General features: G+C 42.3%; 1 protein-coding gene across 11 annotated transcripts; it reads left to right on the forward strand.

The window, feature by feature from the left end:
* The first annotated feature begins 869 nt into the window (after positions 1 to 869).
* On the forward strand, positions 870 to 12,884 carry LOC119274983 (protein BREAST CANCER SUSCEPTIBILITY 2 homolog B-like). Of its 11 annotated transcripts, none has more exons than XM_037555750.1 (35): positions 870 to 953; positions 1,073 to 1,129; positions 1,299 to 1,469; positions 1,571 to 1,636; positions 1,785 to 1,889; positions 2,377 to 2,442; positions 2,608 to 2,712; positions 3,139 to 3,267; positions 3,367 to 3,486; positions 3,594 to 3,728; positions 3,835 to 3,960; positions 4,047 to 4,172; positions 4,311 to 4,457; positions 4,571 to 4,699; positions 4,804 to 4,938; positions 5,063 to 5,185; positions 5,819 to 6,722; positions 6,803 to 6,843; positions 6,918 to 7,045; positions 7,126 to 7,268; positions 7,646 to 7,768; positions 7,851 to 8,081; positions 8,161 to 8,242; positions 8,336 to 8,386; positions 8,463 to 8,538; positions 8,640 to 8,751; positions 8,839 to 8,910; positions 9,999 to 10,182; positions 10,256 to 10,438; positions 10,760 to 10,902; positions 10,969 to 11,031; positions 11,116 to 11,341; positions 11,598 to 11,765; positions 11,861 to 12,073; positions 12,213 to 12,884. In XM_037555750.1, the coding sequence occupies exons 2-34, from the start codon at positions 1,108 to 1,110 to the stop codon at positions 11,915 to 11,917; spliced, it is 4,692 nt and encodes a 1,563-aa protein (XP_037411647.1). In that variant the 5' UTR covers positions 870 to 953; positions 1,073 to 1,107; the 3' UTR covers positions 11,918 to 12,073; positions 12,213 to 12,884. The 11 variants fall into 11 exon arrangements, with proteins under 11 accessions (XP_037411647.1, XP_037411646.1, XP_037411648.1 ...); XM_037555749.1 differs by having other exon boundaries at positions 12,239 to 12,884; XM_037555751.1 differs by having other exon boundaries at positions 11,861 to 11,958; positions 12,239 to 12,884.
* The last annotated feature ends 390 nt before the right edge of the window (positions 12,885 to 13,274 follow it).

Below are 13,274 nucleotides of genomic sequence, written 5' to 3' on the forward strand. Positions count from 1 at the left end.
TTTTAGCCTTCCGGCGATGTGTGTTCAGTGAGAGGGGGCGTTCCCATCGACTACGAAGACGTCCATGGCGATTTCGTCAATCTCAAGATAATGTGCCGGCTCAGTCTCTCGAACGTGCTCCTAGAGATAAGGGGTACGTGTTAGCGTTCATAAGGCGTGCGTACGTGCAGTCTGCGTCTGTATTGTATTGAAAAAACAATTACAACAACGACGTATTTTCACATATCGTTCTAGGTAAAGAAAAATAATAATAATAAAAGTAAAGAAAAATATCCTCACCATCCGTTGACGGAAGGATGCGCGACGCCGTCATCAATCTTGTGCACTTCCGCGGCCATCAATGCCTGCGCTATCTGCCTAGCGGAGTAGGCAACGATCTAGCTGGCGTGCGGTTGGTGAGCATGTCCAGGTGTGGACACCACAAGAGGCCGGCGAGGCGGTGACCTGACACCTGTCTGTAGCCAGCCGCCGCCACAGTTCCCTCCCCTCCTCCTCCAAGCGGCGGCGTGCGGGCTAGGCCAGGCTCACGACCCGACCGACCGGGCTGGACACCCCGCTGTCCGCCCATGGGGACGGCAGGGCCAGGCCCAAGCCCACTCCCGGGCCCGCCGAGACGAAAAAAAAGGGAGGGAGCGAGCGCACTGCGCGCCGCCTGGCCATTTCGCACCACGCTTCCCTCGCCTCGTCCGATTTCGAAAAGAGTTTCGTCCCCAATTTCCTTTCACTCGGATTTCACCGAGCCAGCGAGAGCCCCCCCGCCGAGGCCCGGCGAGAGACGGCCGCCGAGATGCCGGGGAGGTGGCGGGTCTGGGGCCAGCCTGACGGCCGCCTCGTCTGGATCCCCGCCCCCGAGCCCGACGCGCCGCCGCCGCCCGCCGCGGCTCCGCCTCCCCTGCCGCCGGGGCGCGGTGCGGGGCTGGCCGCCGCTTCATCCGAGGACGCGCTGGCCAAAGGTACGGCCCCATCGTTCTCCCACCTCGGCGCGGATTATTCCGTCGTACAAATGGTGCTGGATAGTGGACACTGACTGCCCCCTTTCCTGTCTCCGCGTTTCTCCCATCCGAAACCCTAGGCCGGGGCGCTGCCGACGGGTGCCGCGTCGAGTCCATGGCCGACCTCTTCGTGCAAGGTATCTATCTCCTCCCTTCATCTCTTCTCTATTTGGCCCGGTCAGAGTGAGCTCGCGCGTGCATTCCTGCCTACTGAAATGGTTGCGCGCATGCTTTTAATGTAACGTTTGAACGCAAACGATTCTGTTTAGCTGGTGACTGGCTTTTTGTTACTGATGGAACCTGCAGCGCGGAACACGCTGCTCGAAGGTGATGGGATGTCCGGAGCAACTGTCGATGCAGGAGAGGGTCAGCTGTTCTGCACTGGATCGGGGAGGTCAGTGTCTGTCAGCGAGAGGGCTATAAGGAGGGCCAGGGCGTTGGTCGGGGAGGGGGTGGAGAAGGCTGGTAACAAGAGAAGTAAGAGCCTATGCGCCCAACTTTTGGTTTGCTGTAGTCAAACTGTTCAATTGTTCGTTGCTGCATGTATTGCACTGGGATGACCAGTTTTGGTGTTTCAGAGCAACCTTTTGACGACGTACCTGGTGCAGAGGGCGAATCGAGAGAAATGGACGCCCCATTTAGAGGTAAGACTTGCTTTCACCTTTTTCTCTGTAGAGACAAGATTGAATGTTGCAACAACAGCCAGAAAGTGTCCAGGTTTGATAATTGCACAAACTGTATTCTCTTGAGGTTGTGTGTTACTGATCCAGTTTCCCATCTCATGAAATTTAGGTGGAGTGCATAACACTACCGTGCCCCCAGTGTTCCAAACTGGATCCGGAAAAGCGGTTTTGCTGGGCAAGGACTCGATCCAGAAGGCAAGAGCTATTTTAGGAGGTAGGAAATCTAACACCTGTTTACTTTATATCTAAACGCTGAAAGTACTTTCTTAGCACTTATTTTGTTCATGATGGCGTATGTATGGCTCCGAGTAATTTAGGATCTGTTCATCCCATGTACCGTTAGATATTATGTCACAATTCATTAACAACAAGGATCGTGATATTATATTTGTTGAACTAGCCAGATTTTCCGCTGTTGCCTGGCTATTTGTTATATATTTGGATGTGCTTAGCTTGCTGAGCATTTATACTCCATAGTAATATACGATGACTTAACATAGTTTTATACTAATTAGGGTCCACCAAATTGATGGCTGTATATTTCTTGTTTGTGAGAACTTCTAGTAAGAGCTCATGTGTCCAACCTTTGGTTTGCTTTGGTCAAACTGTTCCATCGCTGTTGTGCTTGGTAGCATGGATTAGCTATCTTTCTGTTCGTTTCTGCATGCATCGTACTGGGATGACCAGTTTTTGTGTTTCAGAGCAACCGTTTGACCATGTACCTGATGCAGAGGGCGAATTGAGTGAAATGGACGCCCCATTTAGAGGTAATACTCATACTATGGTAATACTTGCTTTCACCTTTTTCTCTGTAGAGACAAGATTGAATGTTGCAACAGTAGCCAGAAAGTGCCTAGGTTTGGTGACTGTACAAACTGTATTTTCTTCAGGTTGTGCATTACTCATTCAGTTTTCCATCTTATCAAATTTAGGTGGAGTGTATAACACTACCATGCCCCCAGTGTTCCAAACTGGATCAGGAAAAGCGGTCTTACTGGGCAAGGACTCAATCCAGAAGGCAAGAGTTCTTTTAGAAGGTAGGAAGTTGAACACCCGTTTACTTTCTATCTAAACGCTGAAAGTGCTTTGTTATCACTTATTTTGTTCATGATGACATATGTATGGCTTCGAGTAATTTACGATCTGTTCGTCCCATGCATCGTTACATATTATGTCACAATTCAATTAACAACAAGTCATTGTAATATAGTTTTTGTTGAACTAGCCAGATTTTCTGCAGTTGCCTGGCTATTTCTTATACTTACAACTGAACATCTATTTGGATGTGTTTAGCTTTTTGAGCATTTCTACCTCATAGTAATATGCAATGACTTAACATAATTCTGTACCAATTAGGGTCCACCAAATTGATGGCTGTATATGTTTTTTATGGGAGAACTTCTAGTACATTTTCCTTTTTCCTTAGCAGTTTTTTAAAAAGCTGTCACTTTGTTGCATAATAGATGTTGATAGTGCTGCTGGTGCCGTACAACCAATGTTCCGTACTGGAATGGGTAGGCCGGTTCCTGTGAGCCGGACCTCTATTGATAAGGCAAGAGCTGTTTTGGAGGGACAAACAGTTGCAGAAAAAGGTCATTTTGATGGGAGTATAATAAAAGTTTTGGATAGTTTTGTAAAAGAAAATCCAAGCACACCTTTACTTTTTGAATAACCGACCCCTCTGTCAGCAGGTGTGGACGGCATGGAACAGTTTCCATTGTTCCAAACTGGTTCAGGAAGAGTTGTCTCAGTCAGTGCGGCATCTGTTCAGAAAGCTAAGTCTGTTTTGAAGGATAATAATACAAGCGAGGGTGAGCTTTGATTATTCTGCTATTTGAATCCAGAGCTAATGATCTTGCCTAGTTAACGTGAAACACACCCCTTTTTTGGTGTACTGATGGCATTCCTCTCCTATTAGAAAATACAGAGAGTTTTGGTAGGCCTAACCAGCCTATGATGTTCCAAACTGGTTTAGGAAGACCAGCCATGATCAGCGAAAGATCCATTGAGAGATCTAGAGCTGTGGCGAATGAGGGAGATGCGGAAAAGAGCGGTAAGATTGGAGTACCTGGGTCCATTAAAAAAGCTTGAACTATCTGTCTTTTGATTTATGTAAACATCTACAAACATTATTTCTAAGTGGTTACTTCTTTGTGTAGGACACTGGGATACTGATTGCCAGTTCCCAATGTTCCAAACAGGATTAGGGAAGCCTGTTGCTGTGAGCTGGAGCTCAGTTCAGAAGGCAAAGTCAGTATTGGAGGAAGAAAAAAATAAAACAACTGGTACATAAACATATGGGCTTATTATTTATTTAGTCCAACATTAATGCAGAAGATCAGCATTTTTCTTCGTATTCTTTGAGATTCAGGACGTGGAGAAAGCAGTGATTGTGCCACAACTCTTCAGACTGAAACACCAACGTCTGTTTTGATGAGTAGCAGTTTGATCATGAATAGTAGAAGTGTTACACCGAAGGAAGATAGTGCAATGCAAGGTACTTCATTTTCCCAAGTTGACTAAAACATGTTGTCTAGTTTTGTGCCTGTGTTACCATCTAGTCAAAATTTGAACAACATGAAATACTATTTCTGACACATCTGGGGTATTCCTCATATCAAATTATCTTTTTCAGTCACTCGAACAGAGAAAAATCACAAGGATGATGACCACGTGCCATTGTTTCAAACTGGACTAGGGAGGTCAATTGCTATAAGTAAGAGCTCACTTAAGAGGGCATCTGCAGTTCTGGAGCCAAGGAATATTGCAAAGGAATTGGAAGGTAAATTGCTCTCTAAACACACATCATGGTTTCGTAACAAGTGTGCTCTCGTCACGAAATTTGTGATAATTAAGCATTTGTATTTACTGACAATCAAGTTTTCTTTCTGTAAGATGAAGCTCATTTAGATGGTGCCCATGACACTCCAGTGTTCAGAACTGGATTAGGAAGGTCTATCTTAGCAAGTGAGAACTCTAGAAAGGAATTGCCTATCTTAGAGGCTGAAGAAGCAGTAAAAAGTGGTAATTTCATGTTCTGAATTAAGAGTTTCTTCACATGGATATAAAAAGTAGGTAGAAATTACAGTCTGCATTCAGTTAACAATTGCTTTGTATGTGCAAACCAGTAAACAATTACAACGGGGAAACCTTTGTTGAAGAGGCAACGTTCCAAGCTGGAATACAAAAGTTTGTACCCCAAAATAGAATTTCAAGCCATAAGGCCAATATGCTTTTGGAGCAACGAAACTTCATGGAGAAAGGTAGTTTTTGGAATCATCAGGTTACACAGTGGGGGCATTTACAGAGTTCTTTACATTTGGATTTGGAAAGTAACTTAAGACTTCTTTTCCCATTCCTTTGACATACGCAATATTATTTTGAAAGGATACCAAGACTCTGGAAGTCAACTGCCAATGTTTCGAACCGGATCTGGAAAGTCGGTCTTGATTAGTGAAAGCTCAGTACAGAAAGCAAGGGCTGTTCTGGAGGAACAAGGCATAAACAAAGGTATAATAGCTGACCAAACTTATCTGAGACTTTCACTGTTTATTTCAATAGAAGTTGGTATAAAACTTTACCGTGCATGTCTAGTTGAAGTGTCTATTCTTTTTCTGTAGTCCTGTAGTTTATTTGTACAATACCATGTGGCATCCATAGGTTAGCTAACCATCACAGTCTGTTATATTCATCGCTAGACTGGTGTGCTAATCCAAAGGTTCTGCAATGCTTTTTAGTTAATAATTAGACCAAGTTTACAGAAATAAAGGCTAGCAATGAACCACCAATGTGTAACCTGATTATGCTGCAGCTTTCATTTAGAATGGTACACTTATTTACTCCCTCCGATCCATATTAATTGACGCACACTTAAAGTTGTACTAGGTGTGCGCCAATTAATATGAATCAGAGGGAGTATTGCTTTTGACTTTCGAGGCAGCTATTTAACAAATGTGTGTTTTCAAGAGTACCAAATTTCAAGCATACAATGTATGATCACTGAACTGTCCAATGATCTAATCAGGCAATTTGGATTGGCATGTTGATGTGGTAACAGGCACTTGTTTATTGCATAATATTAGTGCCTTTTAATTTGTACACATTTACCATTTAAATGTCTGATCTTGAGTTATTTCTTGTCAGATAATCATAAGCTCCTTAACATGGACAAAAAAATTCCTGTGTTTGCGTCACCTCTCAAGACAAGCTGTGCAAGAACAGTAAATATATCTTCAGTTGGCGTGTCTCGAGCTGCTACTTTGTTGGGCTTGGAGGGGAATACCCTATCGACACAATTTTTTGGACATGTGGGGGATAAGCTGGGCACAAAAATAAATTTTGAGCAGGAAAATCCAGAACAGAGGCTTGGTCTTGCATCTTATCCAACAGAAAACCAAGTGCACAAGGAACCACACCGGCCATTTGAGCTTTCTAATAACACAGTTTCTGATTCTGGTGAGCATTCTATCAGATTCAGTACCGCCGGAGGCAGATCAATGGCTATTTCTAGTTATGCACTTGAACGCGCAAAAAGCCTTCTGGGTGAATCAGATCTCGTGGTTTCAACAAATAATTTAGTAAGCTACCCTTTGGGATCTGCTTGTAATGATAAGATGCAAAATTCAACTGTTGCGCCAAAAGAAGGCGGATCTGATTTATCAAAAAGAAGAAGGGTCAGTGGAAGAACCGAACTTGCAACATTTTCCCACCAGGCAATGTCTGATAGGAAGGACACTGGATCCTTGGGAAATGCTGTATCTGATATCCATCCGACTAGTGAAAACACCAATAGGTTTCATGTTGGGAGTCGTTCAACCAGTGAAATTCCAAAGATCGTGAAACCTTCTTCCAGGTGTTTATCTGAAACTGACAACACAAATGACACTAAAGATAAGACCCGACAACTCCATATGCCAGCTGGAGCGTTGGTTGACATCAGTAACTTCATGGGTTCATATTCTGGAAATATTGACCATGTTGTTAATGAGAAGAGAAGAATTGGGGGAAGAAACTCCGCATCTTCCTTTAAACGGCCCCGCTCTTCCAGGTCCTTTGATTTGCATCCCTGTTAGCAAGCTGTAAACTCCTATGCCATGCTTCTGATATGCCTTTGCTGACAATGGTTAGGTTCATCACGCCTATAAGCACCAACAGACAGTCCTCTGCTGGTAAGCTGATTGATTACATATATAAGCCCGTCTTAAATTCATTCCTACTTGATTGGTTTAACTATTGTGTACAGGAGTACCCAAACTACCACCAACTCAGATCACTTCCTGTCGAACAAAGCTGTCTGCATATTATCCTTTTCAACATAAAAGGAAAATTTGGAAAGAGTATTTCGGTGGTCCTCCCTGCTTCAATTGTTTGGTACAATGCGATGCATATAATTTCCGCAGGTGCACTATATTCCCCACTTTGTTAAATGTTAACTTAAATCTTGTGACCAGGCGGAACATATAATAGATGAAGTGAAGCTCATGGATGCAAAAGGAGCTGAGAAGTACAAGTTTCACAATATGAATACTGGTGCTGAAGAATTTCAGAAGTTGCTGATTGCCTGTGGGGCTTCATTGACATATGCAACTAAAGAGTAGGCATCATTCTTGACTAAATGCCATATATTTCACTAGTCCATTGACCTTTTGATGTCAGAATAACTCCCTTTTTGCTAAGTTTTTCTTAATATGTGAAATGTCTGATCATTACATTTCCTGTTTCATCACTTCATGTGTTTTTCCTTTATAACATTTGAAAATTCTTTCCATGGTCTCCTCTGCATTGTATCTGTTGCTGCACCATGTTAAGATTAAACTATAATGATTCCACGTTCTGCTGCATGCCTGCATGTATGATGCTAATAAAAACCATGCTGTTGTGATCCCTGGGCATACCATAGAGTTAGGCCGGAGATTCTCCAAATATTAAGTACATCCTAAACATCAAATCACTTGAATCTTCCTGTTTTAGATGGGTGAACAATCACTATAAATGGATCGTATGGAAACTTGCTTCACTTGAGAGATGCTATCCAACTAAAGCTGCTGGCAAATTCTTGACAGTTGCTAATGTTTTAGACGAGCTGAAGTACAGGTGAGATAATTGACATGCCTTTTCTACCATTTCAATTGTATTGATGCATATGATTTAATTCATGAAAACTCATGCATGCTAGGTATGACAGAGAAGTGAACAATGGCCATCGATCAGCCATAAAGAAAATTTTAGAAGGAAATGCTTTGCCATCTTTGATGATGGTGCTGTGCATTTCAGCTATTTATTCCCATCCTGATGTAAATAAGTTAGAGGCTGTCGGGACAGATGGAAATGAAAACAGTATCGAAAATAAAAGTTTGTTAGCTGCTAAAAGAAACATGCCTGCACACATTGAATTAACTGATGGATGGTACGTGGTTGCATCATCCTTATTGTCATCAGATGAAACTGAGAGATATCAGCAGTTCTCAGTGTCTGCCTTTTCACAGGTATGCACTAGAAGCGTCATTAGACGTGGCACTTTCAGAACAACTACAGAAAAGAAAGCTTTTTATAGGACAAAAGCTTCGGGTACTATTCTGTTTTCGCTTTCTCTTCTTGTTGTCACAAGGACATGGTTATAATTACTGTTTAACATATATGACTCAATATGTGTTCCGCTAGATATGGGGAGCTTCTTTGTGTGGTTGGACTGGGCCTGTGTCATTTCATGAGGTTTGCCTGCTCCTTCACCTTTATTAGCTGCAAAAATGAAAACAATATAAGCAAATTTTTGTGACCTTTTATTCAGGCATCTGGCACCGTCAAATTGATGGTCCATGTGAATGGCAGTTATCGTGCAAGATGGGATGATCCTTTGGGATTCTGTATGCACTTTTACTACAAGACTGAATATTTGTTACATACTGTTTTGCTTATCCCTTTAAAACTGATGGATTCTCTTGATGACCTCTTACAAATATGTCAGGCAAGCATGTTGGACCCCCACTGGCATTCAAGTGCATAAAAGCTTCTGGTGGCCGAGTCCCTAGGACACTGGTAGGAGTTGCAAGAATATATCCTGTTTTGTACAAGGAGAGGTATACAACTACAACTGGATGCAGACTAAATTTTGTACCAAAGGTGTTCCACTGGCCCATACTTAATAAGTTAATTGCTTAATTCAGGTTGCCTGATGGTAGTTCTATTGTGAGATCTGAAAGGATGGAAAGAAAGGCGCTACAACTGTATCACCAGAGGTATTTATTTATGTCACTGACACTGTAGCCAATATGCTGCAATTGAAACATGCATCACACCTTAAATTGAAATATATCATCTATCAAGTAGATATTTACCAGTACAAGTGTTGTCTTGAGAAGTTACCTGTACAAATACTGTTACATGCCCAGTGTGTTAAGGCATATATCTGTTTTTACTAATTTTTGACCGTAATGTTATACATGGTTTATGTACTGGTGACCAAGGTTGTCAGAATCAGGGTACTAGGTAGTATCCTTCTTTAGTCAGTAGTATCTAATCTTAGGGTCAGATTGTGTAGTTCCATGATACTATATGATTTCTTTTATTTTGACAAAAAAAATCTGAATATTATAGGAAAAATACTTACATAGATTATCTAGTCTAGTTTTGTAAAAAAGATATCAATTCTATGCATGCACACTTAAAGTAGACTGCAGCATCGAGATTTCATGTGACCAGGAGATCATTGGGCTTTGAATTTCAATCTATGCATGCATGCAGGCTGCAGCCCGCTGCTGCACATAGCCAATGACTTCACATTGTGCGAATCCGTGTTTTTTTTTTGTTGGCATGGGCAATTCCAGCAATTTTACGAGTTTGATCGTCCTACTGTGATCCTACTGGATTTGATTCAGGTTACTATCCAATCGTTTCCTCTCGATAGGGTCATAGTATCGTGTGATACCCTAATCCTTATCGTGATACTGGCAGCCATGCTGGTGATGGCTATGGTAACCTGTCGATATTATTTAACTTTTGGACAGCATTTTCCTTTTAAAAAGAATCCGCGTGAGCAGATATAACTCATGTTGCATAGGATCATTTGAATGCATTTCAGAGCCCTGAAATCGCGCAAGTAAAAACTTGTACTCCCTCTGATCCAAAATAAGTGTCTCAGCTTTGAACTAAGGTTAGTTCAAAGCTGAGACACTTATTTTGGATCGGAGGGAGTAGTAGGTTTTTCGTCGATAAAGCCTGCAACATGAAAGGTCACAGACACGAAGGGTCAATAGGGTTCCTTTGTTTTAAATCTAGTACCTCTCCTTTTTAATGCCACTGCAATGATTGTTACGTTCTCATGTAGAGTATCTAAGATCGCAGAAGACATTATGTCTGAACAAGATGAAAACTGTGCCAGCACTGATGACAGCGAGGAAGGGGCGAAAATTTGCAAAATGTTAGAGCAGGCGGCTGAGCCTGAAGTTATGATGGCTGGCTTGACCTCAGAGCAGATGATATCTTTCTCATCTTATCAAGCAAAGCAAAAGGTATGCACAATTATCCCGCGCATCCACCAACTAGTACTTGGGAAGCTGCGAAGTTTATGCCATTATATTTCAGGAAGCTAGGCAAAACGAAGTAGCTAAGAAGGTGGAAAGTGCTCTGGAAGTTGCTGGCCTTAGTTCAAGAGATGTTACGCCATTTTTGAAAGTGAGGGTGACGAGCCTTGCTCACAAAATCTCTGCTACAAATACCATCAAAAAGGAAGGGCTAATAACAATTTGGAACCCTACTGAGAAGCAGGTATGTTACAATTTTTATTCTCCGTTGAAAATAGAAGAAAGACTATTCGGTGTTATATCATTGAAACAAACTACAAATGATGCATTTTATTTTTTATGGCTATGGTGCTGTATGTTTTCTTGACCAAGACTAATGTTTATTACTCCCTCCGTAAACTAATATAAGAGCGTTTAGAATACTAAAGTAGTGATCTAAATGCTCTTATATTAGTTTACAGAGGGAGTAACTTTTATTTGCTTTGGATTATTCCCCAAACACTGTACTTATGAGCTCTCAAAAATTAGCCTAGACCTTATTACATTTCACTGTTTCTTCACACAGAAAGCTGACCTGGTGGAGGGACAAGTCTACATCGCCACAGGATTGCTGCCTTCTGCCCACTGTACGAATATTCTTTACTTGCATGCTAGAGGATCATCTACAATGTGGAAGCCATTAGCATCGGCACAGGCTGCAGATTTTCAGTAAGAGTCCACTGCACAGTATCCTCTGATTGTATTGTTCAAAATTAACCACGCTTCTTATTGCAGACCATTTTTTACCCCACGTAAGGCGGTTGAGCTGTCATTGATTGGTGAGGTACCACTTGCAAGGTTAGTCTAGTTATCCTGGAGAAAGGTGATCTGTTGAATCTGTCAATCTGGGGTCAATGCATTAATGAATCTCCTAATGGGTAGTCTTTCTTGCAGTGAATTTGACATTGCAGGTGTTGTTTTGCATGTCGGCGATGTTTACTTATGCAGCAACCAGAAAAGGCAGTGGCTCTTTTTGACAGATGGATCTAAATTTATCTCGGCATCGCAGTCCACAGAGCAAGATGATTGTCTTCTAGCAGTTAGCTTTTCTTGCTCATCTGCCAGCGATGATGGTGCCTTTTTCAGTTATGCCCTTTCTGGAAATACAGTAGGTTATCTCAGACTCTGGTCTTTACCAAGTTGATGGTTCTTCCAAGTCTGAATTTTATTGGTCCCATATGTCACCATCAACATATTGAAACCTTTGCACTAAATGATACCTCATGAATTCAGTGTGTAGACATTTGAAACTGTACTGTATTGCCAGCAAAAGAAATGCGGTGTCTACTTCATTGTTCAACTTTTATACATTTATAAAACAAGTGCAGCTTTTAGTTTACTGTACCTCTACCTCTGTTGCTCAGGTTGGTTTCAGTAACTTGGTCAAGCGACAGAAGGACCAGACAAGGCGCATATGGGTAGCCGAGGCAACACAGAGCTCTACATACACTCTTTCCCATGAGATATCAAAAAAATCGCATCTTAAGGAAGCTGCAGCATGTGCTGAGAAATGGGCTTCAAGTTCTTTTGATGTAAGTTTCTTCAGATTAGAGATCACATTCATTTTTGAGATTTTCTGATCTGTTGTAACTCACTGTTGTGCTGCAATATGAATGACCCCTTTCAGAAAATCCAGCAGCTAAAGGAAAGAGTTTTATGCATAATTGGTGATAGCGGTGGCTGACGTACTATGGAATAATGAAGGCTGCTGCTTTTGGAAGTAATGTAAGAAAATGTTCGAAGTTGTGCAGAGTTTACTGTCCACACTGGATGCTCGTTGGTAGTGAAGTGATATCGGCGTAACAAAGATACCTATTTATTATGCCTATGCACTTTACAGGTACAAAGTTTAGGCCACACTGTTTTTAGCCGTTTTTTTTAATTCTCCATAACCACCTATTTGTTTCTCCACATTTGCCAACTGCATATTTAGTACTCCATCCATAGTGATCTAAACGCTCTTATATTTCTTTACGTAGGGAGTAATTAAATACCTGTGTTGCAGAGATTGCGAGGCGGAGCAGTACAGATCAGTTAAACTTGTGGAACAAATGCGATTACGACTGACAAGCACTTGAATACTCAAGATGACAGCCACAGGGATTGGAATCAATATACATTAACCGGGAGACAAACATGACAGGAAATTTATGATTCAGGCTTCGACTGATGATGCTCACGTCCCCCTCGTGAGTCGTGACTGAATCTTTGGCTCTTCAGCTGGCAGTCAAGATTGCTCGCACCCTTCAACTTCAGCAGGTCTCCTTCCTCATGGACAGCCTCTCTATCACGAAGATGGCTGCTTCCAGGAACATCAGCAGCAGCAGATGCAGCATAGCATGGAGATGTTGAACTCCAATTAGCAGCTTCCTTCAAGACACTCATCCGCAACATCATGCTGTTATCATATTCTCAGAAACATCAACGGCATTGCCCACGATGGTGCCCATCAGGTTCTCAACTCTAGATTAGAACCTGTCCTAGGTTGTACTCATTTAGCTCATAGCATTGGCATTGCCATTCTCTGCTTCATCCGCATAACTTCCAAATGGAGGGCTTTGTAATTCACGTTGTACTTTGCAAATGAGATGAATGATATCCTGGCGCTAGTTGGCGCCTTTCTTGTGTTAAAAAAGAAGTATTCTCCTGGAGTTTTGAGCCCTACCCTTATCTCGGATGTCATTCTTGTCTACAACAAGCCCTTGCTACCCACACCCCAATTTCTCATGGATTACCTTGACAAAGCATCTGGTGAATGGCATGCCTTTTATGCATCCCAAGCGAGCGTGAACGCCTAGTGTCTCTGTTGTAGATGACCCTGGCAGCAACCATGCCGCTACAGGCGCGTCCTATCATCATGGCAAGGTACCACTGTGCTTGGGCAGTGTACTTCTAGGAATCGGACCCTCTAACATAAAGGAATCGGATCCTTTAACATAAAGAAGGAAAGTCATGGTGCTGCATTGCTAGCCTAGTGTAAAATGTAGAAGGGAAGTTAGAGATTGTTAGTAGGTAGTTAGCAGGTAATGTGAACCACATTG

Source organism: Triticum dicoccoides, chromosome 3B, assembly GCF_002162155.2.
Source record: "Triticum dicoccoides isolate Atlit2015 ecotype Zavitan chromosome 3B, WEW_v2.0, whole genome shotgun sequence".
In the NCBI taxonomy this organism is placed as follows: Eukaryota; Viridiplantae; Streptophyta; class Magnoliopsida; order Poales; family Poaceae; genus Triticum; species Triticum dicoccoides.